This window comes from Halichoeres trimaculatus, unplaced genomic scaffold (assembly GCF_033239565.1).
Source record: "Halichoeres trimaculatus isolate MK-OKI-2021-1 unplaced genomic scaffold, fHalTri1.1 fHalTri1_scaffold_23, whole genome shotgun sequence".
In the NCBI taxonomy this organism is placed as follows: domain Eukaryota; kingdom Metazoa; phylum Chordata; class Actinopteri; order Labriformes; family Labridae; genus Halichoeres; species Halichoeres trimaculatus.
The window spans coordinates 8,989,974-9,012,698 of record NW_027437201.1 but is presented as its reverse complement, the minus strand read 5'-3'; the positions used below and the strand labels follow the sequence as shown (position 1 = coordinate 9,012,698).

The window sequence follows — 22,725 nt, the reverse complement described above, 5'->3', positions numbered from 1 at the left end:
TCGTTGAGTGTCCGCAAGTTTGCCCAATCAGAGGCTCAGATGATGTGACTGACGGGCACCATGTAGCTGTTAAGAGACGAGACTCAAAGGCCACCCCATTTCCAATATGGCCGTGCCAGCTGATTTGCTTCAAAACTCAGTTTCAAAAACAGGCAGGTGAGGTTACAAGGACTACGTCCATTAGTTACACAGTCCATAGCTTCAAATGGGTGACTGATCAATCACTAGATAGATGCTTGTGGTTATTGAGTAATACTTTTACTTAGCCTGAATTCTTATCCTTTAAATAAACCTCCAGATTTATCAGTAATGAAACTATTTTTTACATCAGCTTTTGATACCGTTGTTAATGTTAAAACAAAAAAAACATTAAACTCAATGACATAGCGAACATAAATTGTAGCCTAGCTAAGACACAGGGTAAAAGTTATCTAATTGTTTCAAAGACAAGTTAAACGTCATGGTCACACCACAGTCAAACTGTGACTATTAGACTTACCTCTGGCTGGTCTGAATTGTTTGGGTCCTTACTGGCCTGGAAGAGCTTCCCAAGCCTCTGATCCACCCACAGCATGTATCTTCCAAATATGGCCATACCTGTCGGCGATGGCAACCGGCTCCCATATCTGATAATCTGCCTCTGGGTGCCGTCTGGGGCCATCCTGGATATCATATCAAGCACATCGTCAGTCCAGTAAAGGAAATCGTTGGTGTAATCAACGGTGAGGCCACGAGGTGACGCTAAGCTCTCTGATGCCAGCACTGTGCGGTTTGTGCCGTCCAGCAGAGCTCGCTCGATCTTTGGATTCTGGCCTCCATCGGTCCAGTAGAGGTAGCGAAGCTTGGGGCTAACCGCCAGGTCACGGGGCTGGTCCTCGGTGGACTTGAGGAGAATCATTCTCAAGGTGGTGTTGATGGCGAGCACCTCAAGGAAAGTCTCAGTCTCAAAGGCGTTAGTGAAGTACAAGTTACCTAAAGAGAGAGCAGAGACATGGGAAAGACATGATGAAAGAGGTTTACTGCTCAACACGGAAAAAGAACTGTTAGATTGTGTTGAATGTTGCATGTTGACCATGATTAGGAACAAAGTGTTCATCAGCATCAATAGAGTTGACTTATACCTGCAATCCAGTCTATAGCAAAACCCTGAATGCCTCTTCTTCCAACACCTGAGTTGATGACACGGGTGTATGATCCTCCATCTGTTTTGGATCTGAAGATGCCTCGGTATGAAGTGGAGGTGTAGTTGTCAGACCAGTAAACAAATCCAGACTGGATGTGAAGGTCCAACTTTCCTTTAGAAGTGTAAGCTACGAGAAAACATATATTTAAAGGAAACATTTTAGAGAAAAACTGTACAAATTTACATCAAAATCTAGATTAAAAAAATCCCACTTACATCCACCAACAGGTACCATGGCCTCAGAGTGGTCCGAGCTGTTGATGTGGAAACCACGGATGTACTTGGGCGTGGAGATAATGGCGAAGGAATCAAACTGTTGGCAGCTGGTGCCGTCTTGAGAGAGCTGGAAGCCTGTGGTGCAGGCACAGGTCTTCTGATTGTCGGGTTTGGGCAGACAGAGGTGGGAGCAGCCCCCGTTGTTGGAGCTGCAGGCGTTGGTGGTCCCTGCTGAGTCTGACAAGGAAGAGAGGAGGCGTGTGTTACTGGAGGATATCCGTCCCCATCACTGTAATCCATCACTGAACAACTGTTAAAGTAAGAGGTGTTACTTTGCAAAATCTTAGTCCTCTCAGGTCGCTTACAAAATCAGGAGAGAATTTCTGATTGAAGGACTGAAGTTTGTGTCTGAACATCTCAACCCTTTTAAGAGGGATCTTTGAAAACTGCTCAGATATCCTCTGTGATTCTCTTTTTTACGGATTCTGAAATAGTCTGTGCTCAAGCTGAGGAGAAAATGGCACTCGCCTGGTGGTGGCTGGAAAACTTTAGCTGTGAGAAGTTAGTTTTTGAGGAGGAGTAGTTTTTATTTTCAGCTGAAACTTTTCCCGTTTTGTGCTGGTGGCTGATACTGGAGCAAGATTTGCAAAAGTATGTGCTGCTGAAGTTTGATTTTTAGTCAGAGAGAAATTCCAAAATCTAAGATTAGTTGAGTAAAAGAGCAAATTGTTGATGAACAGAGTTTGAAGTTTATTAATGTTTATTCCTGCGTGTGAATGCTCCAAAAAATTAAACTGTGCATCTGTACAGTTACTCAAACAGTAATTGAGATGCTGGAGCACAGAGAAAATCAGAGTTTACAAGGTCTGTTGTGCAACATTTTTTCTAAATTTTCATAAACTGTCAAATAGAGCACAGGCTGACTTAGCTGTTATTCAAACAAGATGCTGCCAATACCCCACACACACTTCCCAATAATCGGTCTGATATCTACAGCGTTCCCCCTCACTCACAGTTACAAGAACTGTTTGGTTACAATCAACAAAGGCATTCTGGGTAAAGCGTGCAAGCTTTGGCTCTAGTCTAAAGGGGTTCTCAAACTTTTTTAGATCACAGACCTCTCTCAGTTGGGAAATTTTTCCAAAGACCCTCCGAATATCGAAACATTGATTAACACAAAATTATATATATTATATATAATACTATGTCATAATGTACTAAGTAGTTCTTTGCTACCATGGTATTGGGCAACATTTATACTTTCCAAGTAATTCATTCCGAAGACTTTGAAAAAATGTTGGCTTCCAGTTGTTTTTTGGGTTTGCATTTTTCCCTATAATTATTATTTTTTTCAATCATTGCACACTATGGAGTGATAGACACGTCATATCAGAATTCATCTCCTGGCACAAAATTAACCCCTTACTGCCTGAATTAATTAACAATTATATAAAAAAGATTGTTTTTTGCAGTCTTACAGATGTTAAATTAAGTGGAGATTGTAAATTTGAGTACAGTACACACAATAGTTATAACCAAGTTATATTATGTACATAGACATGAGAAGTTCATCCCTTGACCAATATATTGTGACATAGTGGATCTGATATGATCTTTGGTTTGTGTAGAATATGAATCAATAGGTAACAATGAGATACACATGTAATTTCAGCTGCATCAAGACCTGATGGAGTATGTCACACATTTGTGACAACAGGCATCAAAGGGTTAAATTGGGCATCAGTATTGGAAAAACAGCTGATTTTATTTTATTAGTGCAAGAGATCCCAGATGTTGATATGCTTTTTAAATACTATAGCTAATTTTTTTTAACTATTCCACAGAATTTGAGAATCATTGGTCTAAGGTGCCATTTCCAGCACTATTAAACCTGTGTTCATCTGTGCTGAAGCCAACTGGCTCATCGATCAAACCTCCAGAGATTTGTGAACAACACTGGATACTAGAGGCACATAGGGATACAGGGGAGGCAGAAACTATGAGGGAAGAGAGCTGGCGCAGAAGACGTCATTGCTTTTGTACAGCACTTATTCCTGCTATTCCACCATTTTCCTTTCAGGGTTTATTGTTCTTCTATTTAATTTGTGTTTATTGTTTAATTATTTAGACTTTCTATTACAACTCTAATGTCTGTACTTGACTGTAAGGGCAAGTGTTATGTTTGGGATATTGATAAAGTTATTTTTCTGAGTCTTATCAGTCTAGTTTGCAAAAGGTTTTCTTGAGCAAAGACATTTAGAATTGAAAGAAAAAAGGTTTTTTTCAATGATTTTCTTCCACATCTTTAAAAAAGTCAAAGTTATCATGGAAAATGTGGTCTAAACTCGAAAAACTTACAACTTTTCCCTGAAAGATCACCAGAATCAAAACAACCTTTCAGATAAACACAGCATATAAATCTCACCCTAACCACTGTTTATGCTTTTGATTTTATTTTCTTACTTTTCAGCAGCTTTGCAGAGACGTGTGGTGTGACTTTTAGTTTTATGCACAGACTCATTGAGTATTCAAAGACACTTATTCCTCTACCACATTTTGATAACCTTCATTTTATAACTGATGATGTGTCATCAGGATTCTTTTCACAAATGTTTGCAGATGGTTTTATCTATATTTCTAAAAGGAGATGTAGCTCTGCAGACTGTAATGGTGGAGAGCTTATTCAACACGAAAAGCTCACAGAATAATAACTCGAGTGGTGCTCGATCCTGCCGTGTGCTGTCCTTGAGAAGGAAACAAAAGCCCCGCTTGTTCGCTCACTGGCAGTAATTACCTCTGCATAATGAACTCGTCTGCACAAAAACAAAAAACAGCTCAAGGACAAGAATCTCAGAGATTCATCAAAACCACACAAAGATGATTCACGTACTGTCTCTGGCATGCACTTTGAGAGCACGCAAGCCGGACATGCTGCTCCTCATCACCACCATGTTGGCTCCATTTTCCTTATCCACCCTCTCAATGACCTCAAAGTCCATGTCTGTGTAGTAGAGGTGGTTCTGGTGGATCGTCAGGCCCCATGGGTGAGACAGGCCACTGACCACTGTCACCCTGCTCACCCCGTCCATGGTGCCGCTTTCAATCTGGGCCAACACAAGGAGAGAGCAGGAGAAAAAGGTTACTGAATGTAGTTAATAAGAGGAAAACATCCAAAACACACATTCTGTTTTGAAGATTATTGAACAACTCAAAGAATTCAAATGTTAAGTTTTGTTAGTTTTGTTAGCTGAGCGCCACACACACCACCCCTTTGCCAGCCACTCCCCAGTACAGCTTCCTGGTGGAAATATCCGCAGTGATGTATCCGATGTTAGCCAGGTTGCTGGTGTAAAGGTTCCTGAGGTTTCCTCCGTCCATGTCTGCACTGCCAACTTTTGGAGGAACTCCACTGTCCGAGCCCTTGTCTGTCCAAAACAGCTTCCTGTAAAACAACAGAGCAATGAGACATCATGTTTGTTAGCATCAAGGAAAATCATTTTCAGATTTTGTGTTTTGTTGCTTTGTTCTTGTCAGTAAAGATGTTTAAACTTTACCCTCGGGCTGGATCCAGAACTATTCCAAGTGGTTCTCCTGTCCCCTCTGGTTTACCGTTCGATGTGATGAGGGTCTTTCTATAGTGCTGGTTTCCATCAACACGTATAACCTGGGCCAAGTGTGAAAAGTGGTTCATTAGCATGACAAAAAAAAACAAACAACTAAAAAAGTAGACATTTATAATTGAATATAATTTGCACATTAGAAATAAAAGCTGTGAAAATTCCGATAAAGTAAGCTATAACTTGAAATAAATACGATGGCTAAAATGTATCCCCTTCTTAGTAATCCATGAATTATTTAGTCTTGAATACTACACATTGTTTAGGGTGATTTTAGGCTCATTTAAATCAATAAACATTGCTTACCTCTATGGTTTTACTGGTGGGATTGGTGTAATACATCATCCGGCTGATCCAATCAAAAGCTAGCCCAGATGGTGAGCCCATAAAAGCAGCTGGAGCAAACTCAGACCTGTTGGTGCCACTGGTTTTCACTTGCCAGATAGCCCCCTTATGTGAGAGTAAAATCAGAAACAATGCATTCACAGCTGTGTACATTCAGTTAAGACAGTCAACTTTTTCAGAAATAATGATGTAACCTCATTGTTATAAGAAAACAAAGATTCCATAAGTTATTAAATTCAACACATATCATTAAGAAATATTTCCACTTACCGTGCTCTGCACCCAGTAGACGAGCTGCTCCTGGTCATCGAAGTCGATGTCCCGGCCCTGGCTGATGCCAGACACAGGGGCCATAGCGTTGTTGCTGGGATTAGCAGGGTCCAGAGGGATGCCAAAAATCACTGTATCTCTCACCACCATCAAGAAAGGAGTATCATCTATTATAAGAAAACAAAAAAACACACAAAAACAAACGTTTCTAAACTGTAGAAGAAAATCACACTCAGTTGGGGTGTATTCAAGACTCTTATGTGACTAACTTGAAGAAAGAGGCTCGTACAGAACACTCACCTTTGACACAGGTGCGTTTGTCAGCATCCAGCTTCCAGCCAGACTGACAGTGGCAGGTGTAGTACCGAGGCCTCAGGTTGGCCAGCAGGCACAGCTGAGTGCAGAGGTGCTCTCTGCATGGGTTGATGGCTAAATTCAAACAAAAGTATCTTCAGTCAGAAAATGAATACAATTTTTTATGACTCTGTTTTTTTTCTTAAAAAACATTGATGTTGGGTCTCTGTTATTAATAATAAAACACAGAGTATGGGTTTACACCTGCTCCTTTGCTAAGCATCTTGGATAACATTTATTGAGAAGTTATCTTTCATAAATAATGGCACTGAAAAAAGTCAAAACATAAACAGAAATTTCTCGATTTCTTAATCAAAGCTGGATTCACCTACCAAGAACAGACTTATTGTAAGGAAATTTACTTTTTAATATTTTTTTGAATATGGACAAAACTTTTCTATAAAGAAACTTAACATGTCATTTTATTTGATAGGCAGATGTGTACCTGTTACAATCAACCATGGCTCTATTTTTGCTTCTTGTATCTCAAAATAACACTTTTCTAGTTGATTGCAACATCTATCGAGTCAAGTCAGACATTTTTTACTTGAAACTCGACAAAGGCACTTCCTTAGTTTTAAGGTTTCATCATGTATTATATTATTCATAAAGGGGTCATGTTTACTGTGTGTGTTGTTGTAGAAGACAAGGTTACAGGTGAGCAGGACGCCAAGCCGAGGATTGTTCTCTTGACCTCTGCCACAATAACTAAGATCATTGACTTATATGTTTTGACAATTCATTTTAAGTTTGTCCTTTTTTAATCAGGTTTCCACCCCAGACCACTCTAAGTTGAGAAGAGCTGCTTGACTGAAGTTTTACCTGCAGGCTGTTTGATAGGATGGTCCATCACGATGCCCATGGGCTGGTACACATTAGTCATCAGAGTGGTGACGTTGCCTCCGTGAAACTTGTTGGTCTTCATCACTTTGCTGGTGTAGCGCTCTGACCAGTAGATGCTGTCCTCAAAGATGGTCATACCGTGCGGGTGCTGGAGAACCTGGTGTATGAGGTGGGAAAGGGCATGAATGATATCTACTTCACCTTTGTTTGCCAAATAAATGTTGAATTTTGAGCTCCAAGGCATCTGATTCATGCTGAGACTTCAAATACAATTCCAAGTATGTTTTTTTTTTTACCTTTTTCCTGATTCATAACCCATCTCAATCATCCAGCCCACCCTCCTCACAATCACCCGGTAACAAAAATACTTTAGGTTGAACTTTCCCTGACACACCAATTTGGGAAAATCATTAAGTTCATTTAATGCAGCAAGTGCATCCAGAATGAAGTTAATACACTGCTGAAAAATTAAATCTTATTAAGAGTTTTTGTCTTACTTAAAGTAAAATTGTCTTTTTAAACTTGATATAAGACACATTCAACTGGTTAGTACAGGAAGATGTTTTGCTTTAAGTTATTTAAAGACAAAAACGAGGTCTGAATTTCTCTGAATAAGACATTTTGCTTGAAAATTTGCTTGAAACTAGAATAATTTCTCAATACAAGTAACTTTTTTGTTTTTCCATTGGCAAATTTTTTTTAACTTGTTACAAGCAATTCAGACCTCATTTTTGTCTTGAAGTAGCTGGAAACAAGACATCAGTGGCTCGTTTTGAGTCTAAAAAGACATTTTCTACTGAAAATAAGAAAAAAAAAACACTTGATAAGATCTCAGTTTTATCCAGCCCATCAGCTCATTTGACAAAACACCCTTTTTTCCCCACAACAACCAAGTTTAAGTAGACGTACCATGTCACTTGCCATGACCTGAAAGCGGTTGTTTCCATCATAGTCACAGTAGTCTATATATCTGAGGTAGGCATCAGCAAAGTAGACTCTGCGTGTGGTGTAGTCCAAAGTCAGACCGTTGGGCCAGTAAACCTTTGTGCTGATGATAACTTTTCTTGCACTGCCGTCCATGTCTGCACGCTCAATTCGAGGATTCTGGCCCCAGTCTGACCAGAACATGAGGTAGGTGCTGTAAGGAACGACAGTATGATCAAGACAGGGAATAAAATGCCTATTTACTTTTTTTGCTTTATGAACTCTGTGTCTCATCTTACTAGTTGCGAGGATCTAACACGAGTCCCCGGGGGCTTGTAATGTTCTTGGAGAGGAGGACTTTCCTGAAACGACCATCCAGAGTAGAGACCTCAATGTTCTCCATGACAGAGTCAGTCCAGTAAAGGTTCCTTCCCACCCAGTCCACAGCTATGGTTTCTGGTACCATCAGACCAGCGGAGAACACCTGGAACGGCAAGAACAGACTCAATTAACACTTAGCAGTATGCAACAACACACAGTCAACAGGTGTGATGCAGACAGCGCACATCTGTGGTGTCCCAAGCAACAAGACATCTGATGCTAGCGCGTTGTTATGACACCGTGTCATGGACTGTACAGTTTGTTTTAGTGCCTGTACAGACACATACAACATATGTTTCAATTTCTACATTTGGACACATTTTGTAAACACTGGATGAGATTTTTCTGTGATACATCTGCAGTTACTTTCTTCTTACTTGTTTTTTGTCTGTGCCATTCTGGAAGGAGCTCCATATCTTCTTCTGTGACGCATCAGCCCAGTAGATTCTGGAGGTTGCGCGATCGAAGTCCACTGTCACAATGCTTGAACCGCTAACCACCGGACGCATCTGAGGTGGTCTCATGTTGATTCTGTTGGCGATGATCTGGCTACGCTTGGCGACCAGGAGTATTGCTGATATTGGGTCTACAGGCAGGGGAAAACAAAAAACTAATTTCTGTACATTTTGTTCAAAAGAATCTTTGTGTACATGAGCTTGACAAACGTTGGTTGCTCACCTGTAGCTTTACAAGTGCGACCGTCTGGCTCCAGGAGGTAACCATGTGAGCAGTAGCAGCGGAAAGTTCCTCTCTCGTTGAAGCATTGCTGGCTACAGAAACCTGGGATCAGACACTCGTCGATGTCGTCACAGGTCTTGGAGTCGTTGAGGAGCTGGTATCCCGATGGACATGTGCACTCAGCCCCAAATGGTCCTTGGATGCAGCCGTTACTGCATCCACCGTTGTTCAGCGCACAGTCATCCTGGTCTTGAAGTAAAGTGATGAGAATAAGTTACAACTCTTCTCAACGTATTTGATGATGACATCTTTCAAAAGCGTCACTGATCTGTTTAAAAGCATCAATCAAAAGCATTGTACTCATCTCTTTAAGGAATACTCTCTAAATGTAAGAAGCAGTAAATCAAATTTTTGGGCTTACTGCAGATAGGTGACTCATCAGCTCCATTAGGACAGTCTCTCTGACCGTCGCACACCTTGTCCAGGTCAATGCACTTCTGGTCAGTTGGGCACAGCCACTGTCCCGAGGGACAGCTGAATGGAGGGGTTGGGCAGTTCTGTTCATCACTCATGTCCCGGCAGTCGTTGTCGCCGTCACACAACCAGCTCATGGGGATACAAATCTTGTTGGCACACTGGAAATAGTTGGACCTGCAGGTGACAGGTGAGCAGGAGTTGTGCTCATCAGATCCGTCCTCGCAGTCTGTATGGCCGTCGCACTCCCACTCGTCTGGTATGCAGAAACCGTCGGTCTGGCACTGGAACTCGTCATCGTGGCACAATCCTGGAACTGGAGTGGCTGGAAGGGCCAGAGACATGAGGATATTTAGGTGCTCAGGGTTTTTTCTTTCTATATCTGAAGGCCAGATTTTTAATGAGATTTTTGTTTTTTGCCTCTCCAAGTTTTCCCTTTTTTAATATTGCTAGTATTTTTTTCTTTCCTTTTTTAAAAATTTTTGCCAGTACTTTGTCAATTTTTTCACTGTTGTGCTTTTTCTTGTTCGTGTTTGTTTTTGACATGTACCACTTACTGTTAATCTTTGCTTTGTATACTTGTAAACAAAGGCTCCTACAGGCTGCTTTAACCCTTTGTGTCCAACGCCTATCCCTTCGCAGTAGTTTTAGGCATTAAAAACAAATGGATGAAAAAGTTTTTGGTTTTTTTGGGAGCATAAGTATTGATTTGAGTCCAGGAACCAACCAGGAAATAAACTCCTCAGGGGGAGCTTTGATATATTTATTACCTAGAGGATTAGGGCCACATTGAAAAAAATAATAAATCTACAAGATTAATCTCATGAAGAATAAAAAAAATCAAGAATAAAGTCTTTATTTTACTCTGTAGCTTGGCTAGATTATTTCCATAAACTTACAACTTTATTCTTGTAAATTTATGAGGTTATTCTTTTAAGGTTAATTTTTAAAATCTTTCTCTATCCGAGACAGCAACTACCTGTAAAGCAGTGACTCCCACGTGATAACTAGAAAAGCACTCGGAGAGCGCAGACCCCCGCCAAGCATATTGTGATTGTCACCAACACTTAAGTCCTACTTTAATGTTATACTCCCTTTCAGCAGACTGTCTGCTACGATTTGGTGTTAGTTGCAGGTTTTTACAATAATCTGTTACCTGACAGTGTTGAAAATTATGATGACCCAGTACATATTTTACATATTTTATATTCCGGATCTTAGTATCCAGAATATTGCCAGGATCTGGATCATACTTTTACACCTGTCAGAAATTATGGTGACCTTGTCTTTCATTGTTTTGAAGCAATCTGACCATTTATTGTGGAGTTATATACACATATGGTGAAAACGGCCCTATCTCACAATGATAAAGAATCCTTAAGAATATTCCTGGATCTAGACGGTGATTTGGATCACCTCCAAAATTTAATCATATCTTCCTTATCCCCTTTTAAAAAATTCCTGAAAATTTCATAAAGATCTGTTCATAAGTTTTTGAGTTATGTTGTTCACAGAAAAACACACAAACTCTCCCATGAGCATTACCTCCTTGGCGGAGTTAATTAATACCCTGTATTTGGTTGGGTAAATTGTGTTATCTTGACAGCACTAATAAAATCAAAATACAATCTATTTTTATTGAGTATCTTGAAGCAGAGTTGTTTGCTTACGACAGTTTCGTTCATCAGAATGATCTCTGCAGTCGAACACGCCATCACACTGGTATCTGGAACTGACACACTGGTCTCCACTGGCACAGGCGAACTCATAGGAGGCACAGTTAAACTCTAGGGATACATAGGAGAGAAGAGAAAAGGAAACTTTGTGTTACCACTTGTGTCCATGCTCTTCAGGGAAGAAAAACATCACTGAGTCTTAGGACAAACTTTTAGGCTAACTAAAAGCATGATCTGTCATTAATGAGCATAAAATCAACTGACCACAGAGTGACTTTTCAATGATTCCTACCACAGTTTGCTTCATCAGATCCATCCAGGCAGTCCTGGTCTCCATCACATACATATGAGCTGTAGATGCAGCGGTGGTTGGGACACAGGAAGTAGTTTGGAGGACAGGTGGTAATGGTAGAATCTGTCAACCACAAATTAAACTGTTAGCCAACTGAAACAGTTTTGATCTTTGTTAGGTGAAGACACATGCACGTCACACTCACTGCAGTTGTGTTCATCAGAGCCGTCTCCGCAGTCGTTGTCGCCGTCACACACCCACACTTTGGAGATACACCTGTAGTTATCGCAGGTGAAGTAATTAGCAGCACAGGTGGTGGGCCTGCGAGTGGGACAGTTCACTTCATCAGAGTTGTCACCACAGTCGTCCATGCCGTCACAGCGCCAGCTGGACAGGATGCAGTGCTTGTTGTCGCAGGTGAACGCTCGAGGTGAGCAGGTTGCTCCTGGTAAGCGAAGCAGGGAGATGGAGAGATGAAACTGCTGGATTTAAACATTCAATCATGCCCTGAAGTTCATGTTTTCTCCAACACTCACCTGTATGTGTGCAGTTGGCCTCATCAGTCTTATCCACACAATCAATGATTCCATCACAGCGGTAGGAGTTTGGTCTACAGCGCCCTTCATCGCACTCAAAGGAGTAGTCTCCACATCCGTCAGGCGTGGGGACAGTTTCGTCCTTGATGCAGTCCCTCTGATTGGCCTGGAGTTTCATGTTGTATGGACAGCCACACACCCGGCTGTAGGATGGAGTTGGGAAACAGAAGTGGCTGCACTGCCCGTTGGGGATAGCATTGCACCGGCTAGTGTATGCTGTCAGAAGAATAAAAAATCCCATTAGATCCATACTCGACTTTAGTCCTGAAACTTCACTGTGTGAGTACTTACTGCCGTGGAGGTCGGCTTCGTAAGCCTTGAGATTCATGATGCCTGTAATTCCTTGTCTGACCATAATGTTTCCTCCCCCATCCCTCTTTCTCATCTCAAATATTGCTCTGACCCTCGTATCAGACACATACAGGAACTCTACGGAACAAAAACAGATGGATTAATGTAGTTCACTCTATTTCCACCAAAAGCTAAACAAGAAGCTCCCTATATCCTCTTGGTGTGGATGTGCTGAAAAGTAGATACAACGTGATTTCTTATTATAACCTTAAGAATAATAAATGTCCTTCAAAAAAGAAGGAAAGCTATTTAAAGCGTTGCATTTGCATTTATATCTTTAATTGTATCACACTGGTCAAGAAGTCAATTAACTGGCAAGGCCATATTTTGACCAACCTCTGTTTACGCTGTTGTGTTCTGAATGCAAATACAGAGGATTTTTGATTACATTTCCAATCTTTATGTCACGCTGAAGTGTTTTTGTTATGTTAAAGATGATAAACTTTCAGAGTGTCTAATCATTTGAGTTGGATTTGGAATAAGAGATGAAGAAACCAACCTGAATAAACTGCAAGCGAGTAGGGTAAAGTGATTTGACCGATATTGGTAAATGTCTGTCTGTTGTATCCCAAAAATCCAATGTGTCCAATCTGGCCCAGCTGGGAATCCACCCAGTACAGCCGATCCATCCTGATGTGTAAAATCATAATAATTAAAAAAAATACAGATTATCATAGAGACTTTCAAATGTGCACTTTCATCCTGCTTTGCTTGTTTTCTTACACATGGTCGATAGCGAGTCCATACGGCCATCCTAGTGTGGTGTTGACTAAAGGAACAGCATTACTGCCATCAGTGAAGCCTCTCATTATGACTGCTGGACGGTACCAGTCAGACCAGAACAAGTAGCTGTGGATCAGTCATGAGACATGAGGGGGGGCAGAACAAAATAATCTCACCTCATATGTCACATTTAAACTACTTTTCAAATAGACATTTAACACAGTGAACATGAGCACTCACCCAGCACTGGGGCTCACTGCAATTCCTTTAGGATTTCTCAGTCCTGTCACAATGTCCCGCCTGGACTTGTCTGTGGTCTTGAAGGCCACTACAGACTTGTAGGTGCTTGTTGTCCAAAACAAGACTTTGGAGGTCCAGTCATAGGCCATGGCATCAATTGATCCCACTCTGTTGCCTGTCAAGGTGTCCTGGACTGTGAATGTATTTAAAAAGTTAGCACAAGTTCGACACAAAGGATGGGAATAAAGTCTAAAATTTTATTACAAAATACATTATCTGATGAACAAAATTCTATGCATTAGCTAACTCAGAGCGTTTACACCCAGATTTATAAAAACTCACCTGTTCCATTGAGGTTGGACTTATAGATGATTCCTCTGGACCTGTCGTTGTAGAAAATAGCCTCCTCGTTGCCGTCAAACTCCACAGCAGAGCCAGAGAAGGACGTGAGAGACCCTGACAGAGGTAGGGTGACGTCCTCTGTCTGTGAGATATTCAGTGGTATTCCCCGCACTCCCAGAGAGGTGGCCAACAGCAGGTAGTCCTTCAGCTCTGTTCACAGAGAGTCGTGGTATTTAACAAAAGCTTCCTTAAAGGTACAGTCTGCAGGAGTTTTCTTTACTTGTTAGTAAACACAACATTCAAGTTTGCAGCATCGCATTTCTACATGGGACAGACTTGAGAGTTGCACACATGACTTGGTATTTTAGCAAAAGCTACTCACAGGCACAGGTATTAGGAAAAGCTTTATCTTTCGGCCGTTTTGTTTCACTTTGGTTGTGTTTTTCTTCTTCTGTGCTATGATTGCTATCCTAGATGCTCAACATAGCTTCTTCCACTCACTTTGATCAGCACAAAAGTCACTTGTGCACTGGGCGCCCTTTGGCTGACGTAACCACACTTACTCTCTGCCCAGAAACATCTCGACACAACCAAAACATCATCATACAGGCAGAGGAGAGGATTCGAAGCAGACACTGACACTGACACACATGTATAGAGGTCGATAGGAGACAATTGAGCAGGTTTATTCCTGTAAAAGCTGACATTTTATTTTGGGGGGAAAATCTTGCAGAAGCTACCTTCAATGAGTCGTTCTAAAATATGCTAAGGCCAAACCTAAACAGGGTCAAACCCAGAACAATAGGTTTGTGTTTCATGTATTTGTTTCCCTGAAGCCCACCAGAGGGGTTCAGACTTTCTGAATCAATGGTTTGAACAAGAGATGAATAAATATGTCGTCCAAGTTTCTGAATCAAGCAGCAACCTCCTGTCCAAAAGTATGAACCCTGTGCAGAAGTGGTCAAGGCTGAAGTTCTTTGAGTGTCTGCTTAAAACTGTCCGCAGAGGCACTGGAAACTACATGTACGGTCAAGAAAAAAGTTTCTTATGTCAGAAATGAACATTTTTCACCCTAGTCCCACACATTTTTAGTCAGGGGGTGGTTTATCCTAAAACTCTTTTTTTCATTAAGTGCTCACTAAGCTCTAGAAATGATCAACTCCAAACATCTTGATACTCACTGAAGCAGGTCCGAAGGTCAGGCTGTAAGTCATAGCCATGGCGACACTTGCAGCGGAAGCCCAGTCCATCGTTGTCTGTACGATGACTCAATATACAGATGTGTTGACAGCCGCCGTTGTGTCTGCCGCAAGGGTTCATCACTGAGCAACATGACAAAAGAGTATATCAAGGCCAAGGTTTCTGCTAGTTGAAAGGAAGCTTAGAATACTGCTAAGCACTCCACTTATAGTGGATTAAGATGCGATAAAACTCTTCATCTTGTCGGGATGTGGGCTCTTTGTTTATAACATAAACAGGTCGAATCAGGTAAAGCTATACAAATAGAGACTGGTAGGAAAACAATTGTGGCACAATATTAGATCCAGGCAGAGTAATCGTTTTATTTTGAGCAAACACAGCAGAATGTCTTTGTGTCTCCTTACCAACAGGTTGCAGGACGGGATGTGAGATGACAACATGGCCTGGTCGCTTTGCTGTACGGTACAAGAGTGTCGGGTTGCTGCCGTTGAAGCGATTTGCTCTCACAACACCCATCTTAGTCCAGTCGGTGAAGAACACGTGGTTTTCAAACACGGTCATTCCATAAGGATGAGGGGCCTGGGTCCCGCCATTGAGGACAATTTTTCTGTGGAATGACAGTATTTAAAAATGGACGTCTGGGACTAAACGCAGACAAACTTTATCTGGGAGTGTCCATGATATCATATCATATTGTAAGCCATAGTAGAGGCCCTTCTGGTTTGGTAACACTGTTTAAAAATGCTACTTCACTGTTTTGTAATACATGTTGTACCTGTGTAAACCAGTGTAGGTGACTGTCTCTACGGTGTCAAAGTGGCTGTCAGACCAGTACACCCTCTGCGTGACGATATCTAGCGTGATTCCTGTTGGAGCGCCGAGTCTGTTCTTCACCAGCTCTAAGCGATTGCTGCCATCCATGAAAGCTCGCTCTAGCTTCATCTGCTCACTCCCAATGCCCAAATCTGTGAAAAACATGTAGCTGCAAACACAAGTAAAAAAAGAAGTTAGTTATTCAAGTTATAAACATCCAAAAATTTAAGGTGCAATTTCTTCCCTTATTGTTTGATAACCACTTTTCTAAACATAAATGTTTTGATCCACTGTAAATGAAGGATTTCTGCCTTGCAAAAGTTCAATAAAGTTTTATTGTGTTTTATCTTATCTAATCTTAACTATTTGCTGACTTTAAAACAGCCTGACACCTTTTTTTGAAGGACCAACAAAGATCAGTCCCATAAATGTGACTCATTCCTTATGTATACCTGTAAATCTATTGTAACTTGACTGCAGCTGCACTTAAGTTATGACCACATTACATTGTATTCTAGTGTTGTAAAAATCACCACAGCTCAAGCAGGAATGTCTCATGTTTCCACCATTCCCATTTTGGAGGCAGCCCTTAACGGTGAAAATCTTTAAACCCACCCCACTGTAGGGTCCAGGGCCAGCCCATGTGGAGTCTGCAGGTTTTCAGCCACTATTGTGACCCGATCCCCTCCGTCAAAGTTGCACACATCGATGCGCTCCACCATCGCTTCCAAGACGTAAAGTTTGAAGTTGATCCAATCCACAGCAAGATTCTGGACATTATGGACTGCGGTTGTAAGAATCTCCTGAATGTTGTCCCCGTTGTAGTTTGCGGAGTAAACCTAGAAGAAGAATGAAAGGGGTCAGTGCTGTGAGGACTCCTGTGACTTAGATAAAGGCTTGGGTGGCCCAGACTGACCTTTTTAGTATAGGTGTCACTCCAGAAGACTTTGTTGCTGTTGTGGTGGTAGGCCACCCCCACAGAATAACCTTTGCCCTGTGATGGCACCAGAGTCCGAACAAAGCGCCCGTGTATATCACCAATCATCACATCTCCTCCGTTGGTAAAGATGATCTGTGGCAACCCAGCTGGAGAAAACACACACACACACCAGACATGATCAGTGAGTGTGTTAAATGTACTGTAAATAAATACTGTATTTCCGTATCTTCAAAGTATCCCCAGATTATTCATGAAGCTGCTGTGTGACCTCATGTACCTGACACATTGACTTTGCAGACATGACCGTGCTCAAGGAAATACCCATTAGCACAGCTACAGTGGTGTGTCCCAGGGCGATCTTCACACAGCTGGTCACAGATCCCCCAGATCTGACAGTCATTGTAGTCTGAAAACAAAGGAAAAACAGTGTTTTTGATCTTTGAGATGGGAGTCTATATCAGTAATGTATTAGACAGTGAACTGAAAACAAATCTTCAGTTTTACTCATTTTTCCTAAGATGTCACTCTGCTTTATATCTGTCACTCACCTTTACAGGTACGACTGTCATTGGCCACAATGAAGCCATCTGGGCAGTAGCAAGTCCCCCCTTGAGGAGACGGATGGCAGAGGTATTCACAGCTCAAGCTGGAGCACCGATCCAGGCCTGAAAGCAAAATAGCAAATCCCAAATCAGCACCTCGTTGAATTCTTTAAACACAGAAAAGTTTTTTTTTAAATTATTATTACTATTATTATTTTGATATATATATATATATATATATTTTTTTTTTAAATTTATTATTCTTTTTATTCATTTATTTCATCTTTTATTCTTATTTTGTTTTATTTATTTTTTGGGAAAAATATAAAATAAAATAAAAAAATAAACAAATAAAAATAAAAAAAAATCTGAAGAGTTTTTCAATGGACTTATCATCTGCATGACTATGTCTGCCACAGTCATCATTATGTGATTCAGTGCTCCATTATGGCACTGAGACCCACAAAAAGGTAAATCTTTAACCAGGATTGTATGAAGGAAGTTATGAGGAATGTGGGAGCTGTCATAACTTTTGACTTAGCAGCTGATTTCTGAGAAACATTTACACCCCATAAAGTGTAAAATCCTTGAACCTACATTTGTACGCCTACGAATGTGGTTCATGGGTGGTTATGCTCAACACGTGAAGTGATCTACATCAAATTTGCTTTTCTATATTTGTTTCTTTTATGTGGACAAAATAGCAACAACGAAACAGTGACAGGAAATGAAAGCTCTAAGTTTTGTTTCAGGGGCATTTGCGTAGTCTGCCCTTTGTGACTTACTGCAGGTTTGCTGTGCAGTGGAGTTGGTCTCATCTGTTCCTCCTGGACAGTCAGGTTTGTTGTCACATACTTTGTTCAGTGGTATGCACATTGTCGAGCTTGGGCATCCCCACTCCCCAGGGTAACAGCCTCGAGAGTCACTATCTACAAACAAACAGAAACAATCGTAATGAAATCATTTACTCAGAATATTACAACAGAATGTTTCTGCTGTGGATTATCTATCATTTGATATATTTTCTAATGACTGTCCTCCACTTTTATCAATCCTGTTTCCGTTCATGCCATTTTTAAAAAGCTATAAATGTGAATTATATGTATATGTAGATTTGCTCACCACATCCTTGTTCATCACTGTAGTCCCCACAGTCGTTGAACTTATCACACACCCAGTCATGAGGAATACAACGGCCACTGGAGCACGTAAACTCATTGCCGCTACAGCTTGGGTAATCTTAAAAATAAACACAAAATAATTCAAAAAATCAATAAAATCAACATTTGGTCTGTTATCCACTTAAGTTATAAAAAACAGAATCTTTAACGATTTATAGATGAAGACATATGTGCCCAGAAAATTCAAAAAGGAGGCAAGCACTGATTCATGACACAACTCCAAAGACTAATTAAAAGCTTTTTAGAATGATAACAACTTATTATCTTGAGTAACTTTTTCAATCTTTAAGAAATGTTGCCCAAAAATTAAGGAAATGCTGACAAACATAAAAGCATTACTGCACCTGGTCATCTACATGGTCACATGGCTAACTACTAACCACTAATTAACATTAAAACTCAAAGTGATCTGAATAAATAATGTCAACATGACACAAAAATCTGAATGTATGAGGTGTCACTGTATCCTTACCACAGCCTTGTTCATCACTGTCGTCCCCACAGTCATTCCAGTGGTCACACACAAACGAATGAGGCACACAGTAACCGTTTGCACACTCAAACTGGTGGATGGGACAGTGCTGGGTAGCTGAGAATAAAACCATGGTGAAAGAGATGAACCAGTGCTGTTAGCAGTCCTGACTAAAGTGCTACAACCTGTTACCAAAATTACATTTTAAGCTAGCTACTTGAAATTCAGCAAGAATAGAGCACAGGTACGTCTGAAGAGAACTTTTAATTCCTTTTTTTTTTTTTTATAAAAGCAGCAAAGCATTTGTTAGCATTACCAAAAGATGAAGCTGGAGGCTGCATGAATGCTGACATTAGAAGAGTACAACAATTTAGTTTTAACCACGAGTTTTAGCCTCATATCACAAATGATGTTACGCTAGCTTTATTAACCCTGCAAAGTCTGACCCACCAAAAAATTGCCAGAAAAATCTAACTTTTTGGAATTGAGTTGTTTATTAACCCTTTAAACAAAACACAAAAATAAAATGTTACTTGATAATTAAACAATTTCTGTCTCATATTTGACACATTAGTGCTTTTTAGTAAAGTTTTTAGTAAATTGATGCAGAAAGTATTGTTTTCCAAAATGATTGACGGTTACACTTATTCTTACCGCAACTTCTTGAAATTTAGCAATTATTTTCCAAATGTTTTTGAAGATTTATGAGAGCAGCAAATTTGAAAAGGGCCACATGGACGGAGTCCGTGGGAGTTAGTGAGAGGAACGCACAAGAAGAGAAACTGAAACTTAAGTATGATCATGCAAGTACTGATCAACACTGATACCTAATGTTAGTATAGTCATATAAATATTTCAGATTGATCCATGAACCGCTATTATTAATCAGAATCATGTTCCTGAGAAAGATTATCAAAAAAAGGAAAAGAAAACAAACAAAAAAATCCAATAACAAATCCAAATCTGGCTAAAGCTGGAAGCGGCTTTTGTGTACCAACTCAGACATAGCGCTGTAGGCCCTAGATTTAGAAATGAAAAATGAAATTTTACCAATACACCAGCTTTTTTCTTTCTGACCACTCAAGGCGCTTCATGGCAGAGACTGCTATGGTAGGTAACAGTAGGTTAAGCTAACACATTTCCACTGACCACCACCATATTGGTGGTGGCACCTGCTGAAGGTCCGACCTGTAAATGACTACAGGTGAACAACGCAAATTTTCTGAAGAAAAGACTTGAATGTGTGTGTTTATCAATTCAAGTATCACTTTAATAACAACAGACCTGCCAGTGCTAATGAGTCAAATTTAAGCTATTATGGTCAAATAACAATAAGCATTTTCATTTTCAACATTGGCCTCCAATTACGCGTGCATCCTCTTTAAGATTTAAGAAACAAACCTCTTTGAGATTGTTTGACGTAGGATAAAAGTTGACCATATCATATCTAATTTTGTGCAATCTGGTGAATATTTAAACATTTAACTCTAATTTAGTAGGGACTAATCTGTCCATCACAAGGGTATTTTGAAACCAAGATGTTAAATTCAACTAGTACCTTCCATAGCAACTTGTATAGAGCTTTAAGAGGCAAATATAGCCACATTTTAGCTGTTGCTAATCATGCATGTTTTTTCCCTTTAAATGGTGTTTTCACCGGCATCACCAAGATGTCTAATTCCAGGTCTAAAAGAGATAATAAAAGAAATAAAGTGAGTCTAAAAATCATTAAATCTAACACAGGTCTTTATTACTTACTGCAGTTCAATTCATCAGAGCCATCTCTGCAGTCCTGTAACCCGTTGCAGTGTTGGGAGTTGTTGTAACAGGCCCCGTAAGCACATGTTTTCTCCGTGCAGTGTGGATAGGCTACAGAAAACACAAGCTTGTTATGTGCATGTAAATCACATGATTCCTTTTAAAAAACCTCAAGTAATCAAATAAAAATACAAGCAAACTGCAAAAGCTGGCACTATAGTGGCTTGTGAATTTTAGACATCAAAAAGCATTTTAGATGAGACCATCATGAATGAAGAAGGAGTCTTACTGCATCTGTTCTCATCAGAGTTGTCTACACAGTCCTTTACATGATCACAAAAGTATTTCTTGGGGATACACTGGCCCTCGTCACAGGTGAACTGGTCTGGGCTGCAGGTCTGTCCACCTGAAACAAGACACATGTAAATAGTTAAACAAAACAAATAACAAACAAACAAAAAATCCACTAAATAAATATTTCTCTCTAAATTTGGAGAAGCTGCTGTATTATACCAGCGATGTTTGATGTCAAGTGTTGGATCAACTAAAATTGTTTGGCTCTGGTTCCTGTTCAAACATAAGGTTTATGGTGCCATCTAGTGGTTCCAGTCTAGCTCTGCACACAAATCAGGAGCAACTTAATAATACAAATGGGGAAACACGTAAAACTGTTTTCTGGACAATTTTCTGGACACATCACACTAGTTTTGTCTAGCCAACTTTTCTGAGCTGATAACACTTTTCTGTCCAAGTCCAGCCTCATTGGTACGGTCTACATACCACAGGTTCTTTGTTCATCAGAGCCATCTTCACAGTCCAGGTCCCCATCACAAACACTTTCTGAAGGGATGCACTCCCCACTTGTCACACATTTGAATTCTTGTGAGGTGCATGGTTGAGGTGCTAAAAAGGAAACATAAAGGTTAATAACATTTAAACTTAAATAAAGAGTGCTCTTACTCAATTTGGACATACACACCTCTTACGTGTGAAAAAAAGTCTGACATCACCTGAACCTCTTGGTGTTCAAGTCTCTTCTTGCTACTATTTGTGTTTCCTGTGATGACTGTAATACTTACGACAGTTCTCCTCATCAGAGTCGTCTGTGCAGTCTTTCGTCCCATCACATCTCCAATCTTTGTCGATGCATTGCCCACTGGTGCACTGAAACTCTGTGCTATCACAACTTCCTGCAAAAAACCACGACGACAAAAAGACTGATACTAGCAGCATCCAGAAGCTTTCATCTTTTATGGCCTTTTGGGTGCATGGTTTTAGTCCAACAGGTCATTCACACCTTCCTTATTGTTTTATTTACACTCAGCAGCAGAGCACCTTTAAATGTCAGACGACCGTGTTGCTTAATTGAAAAATAAAGTGATTTTTACAGTTTGCTTAACAAATGAGTAACTATGTTTATAACCGCGTTTGCCATGCTCCGTGTTCAACGTTTGAACCCTCAAACATGTGATTCAGCCATTAAAAGATAGTTAATTCTTCACCATGAATCCACAGCGGATCTTGTGACCTCAGCGGATACAGCCCATCCTTGGAAATAGCCGAGGTCTGAATCAGCAGACGGATGCACTTTGTATTCATTTACAATCTTGGGACCTTGAAAGTAGTATTTAAAACTTAAAATATCAGAAAGTGCTATTTTATATTGGAAATTTTTAAACTCTGGAAACTTTGCAGGAATGTCGATTTGGAATTTTGCCAACACGGTCTTTCCTAAATGTTACATCCATCGTTTTTCATTACTTTTTTTTGTCTTGAATAAAACTGTTAGTCATTGCCTTTTTCTCAAAGGTGGGCTATTTCTTGAAAGCAAATTGAATGTTACTGAAATAAAATTGTTTTGTTGTTACCATTTTTTCATATCTTTTTGAATGTTAAACTAAAACCCCTAAAATACCATCATTTCTTACAAATGTCAATATGGTGGTTTACACTCATATTTATTCTGTCATTCACATTCATATTCTTGTATCTCTAAACATACCTCCACATTCATATTCATATTTTTTCTTTTTTCTCATTTGTCCATCTATCTATCTATCTATCTATCTATCTATCTATCTATCTATCTATCTATCTATCTATCTATCTATCTATCTATCTATCTATCTATCTAATAGGCATAACTCCCTCTTTTTTCATCCCCTCTATCACTCTCTTTTGCTTTAACCCATTACTTTGTCAAACCAAGTGATATGTCAAAAGAAGATGAATCCAAGAAAAAATACTTACCTTGAGCAAGTTGAATCCCAGACAGGAGAAAGAGACACAGAAGGTAAAGACCGTTATGGCCCAT

General features: G+C 40.1%; 1 protein-coding gene across 1 annotated transcript in view; it reads right to left on the bottom strand.

Annotated features, from left to right (window-relative positions):
- The window catches only part of lrp2b (low density lipoprotein receptor-related protein 2b), a 51,592-nt gene extending 28,867 nt beyond the window's left edge, over positions 1–22,725 (bottom strand). Inside the window, exons 1-39 of the mRNA XM_074663763.1 lie at positions 22,662–22,725; positions 21,491–21,601; positions 21,192–21,314; positions 20,701–20,817; positions 20,412–20,522; positions 18,654–18,770; positions 18,123–18,239; positions 17,786–17,929; positions 17,007–17,123; positions 16,736–16,864; positions 16,435–16,604; positions 16,134–16,357; positions 15,481–15,687; positions 15,110–15,312; positions 14,687–14,827; positions 13,506–13,715; positions 13,164–13,356; positions 12,924–13,049; positions 12,700–12,830; positions 12,141–12,278; positions 11,790–12,065; positions 11,459–11,698; positions 11,254–11,376; positions 10,956–11,072; positions 9,233–9,610; positions 8,812–9,060; positions 8,511–8,719; positions 8,052–8,236; positions 7,738–7,966; positions 6,808–6,985; positions 5,932–6,060; positions 5,632–5,798; positions 5,323–5,466; positions 4,954–5,063; positions 4,664–4,841; positions 4,290–4,503; positions 1,400–1,636; positions 1,122–1,310; positions 500–972 (exon numbers count right to left, since the gene is read on the bottom strand). Coding sequence (XP_074519864.1) covers positions 500–972; positions 1,122–1,310; positions 1,400–1,636; positions 4,290–4,503; positions 4,664–4,841; positions 4,954–5,063; positions 5,323–5,466; positions 5,632–5,798; positions 5,932–6,060; positions 6,808–6,985; positions 7,738–7,966; positions 8,052–8,236; positions 8,511–8,719; positions 8,812–9,060; positions 9,233–9,610; positions 10,956–11,072; positions 11,254–11,376; positions 11,459–11,698; positions 11,790–12,065; positions 12,141–12,278; positions 12,700–12,830; positions 12,924–13,049; positions 13,164–13,356; positions 13,506–13,715; positions 14,687–14,827; positions 15,110–15,312; positions 15,481–15,687; positions 16,134–16,357; positions 16,435–16,604; positions 16,736–16,864; positions 17,007–17,123; positions 17,786–17,929; positions 18,123–18,239; positions 18,654–18,770; positions 20,412–20,522; positions 20,701–20,817; positions 21,192–21,314; positions 21,491–21,601; positions 22,662–22,725 — 6,918 coding nt within the window. The remainder of the gene's footprint in view (positions 1–499; positions 973–1,121; positions 1,311–1,399; positions 1,637–4,289; positions 4,504–4,663; positions 4,842–4,953; positions 5,064–5,322; positions 5,467–5,631; positions 5,799–5,931; positions 6,061–6,807; positions 6,986–7,737; positions 7,967–8,051; positions 8,237–8,510; positions 8,720–8,811; positions 9,061–9,232; positions 9,611–10,955; positions 11,073–11,253; positions 11,377–11,458; positions 11,699–11,789; positions 12,066–12,140; positions 12,279–12,699; positions 12,831–12,923; positions 13,050–13,163; positions 13,357–13,505; positions 13,716–14,686; positions 14,828–15,109; positions 15,313–15,480; positions 15,688–16,133; positions 16,358–16,434; positions 16,605–16,735; positions 16,865–17,006; positions 17,124–17,785; positions 17,930–18,122; positions 18,240–18,653; positions 18,771–20,411; positions 20,523–20,700; positions 20,818–21,191; positions 21,315–21,490; positions 21,602–22,661) is intronic.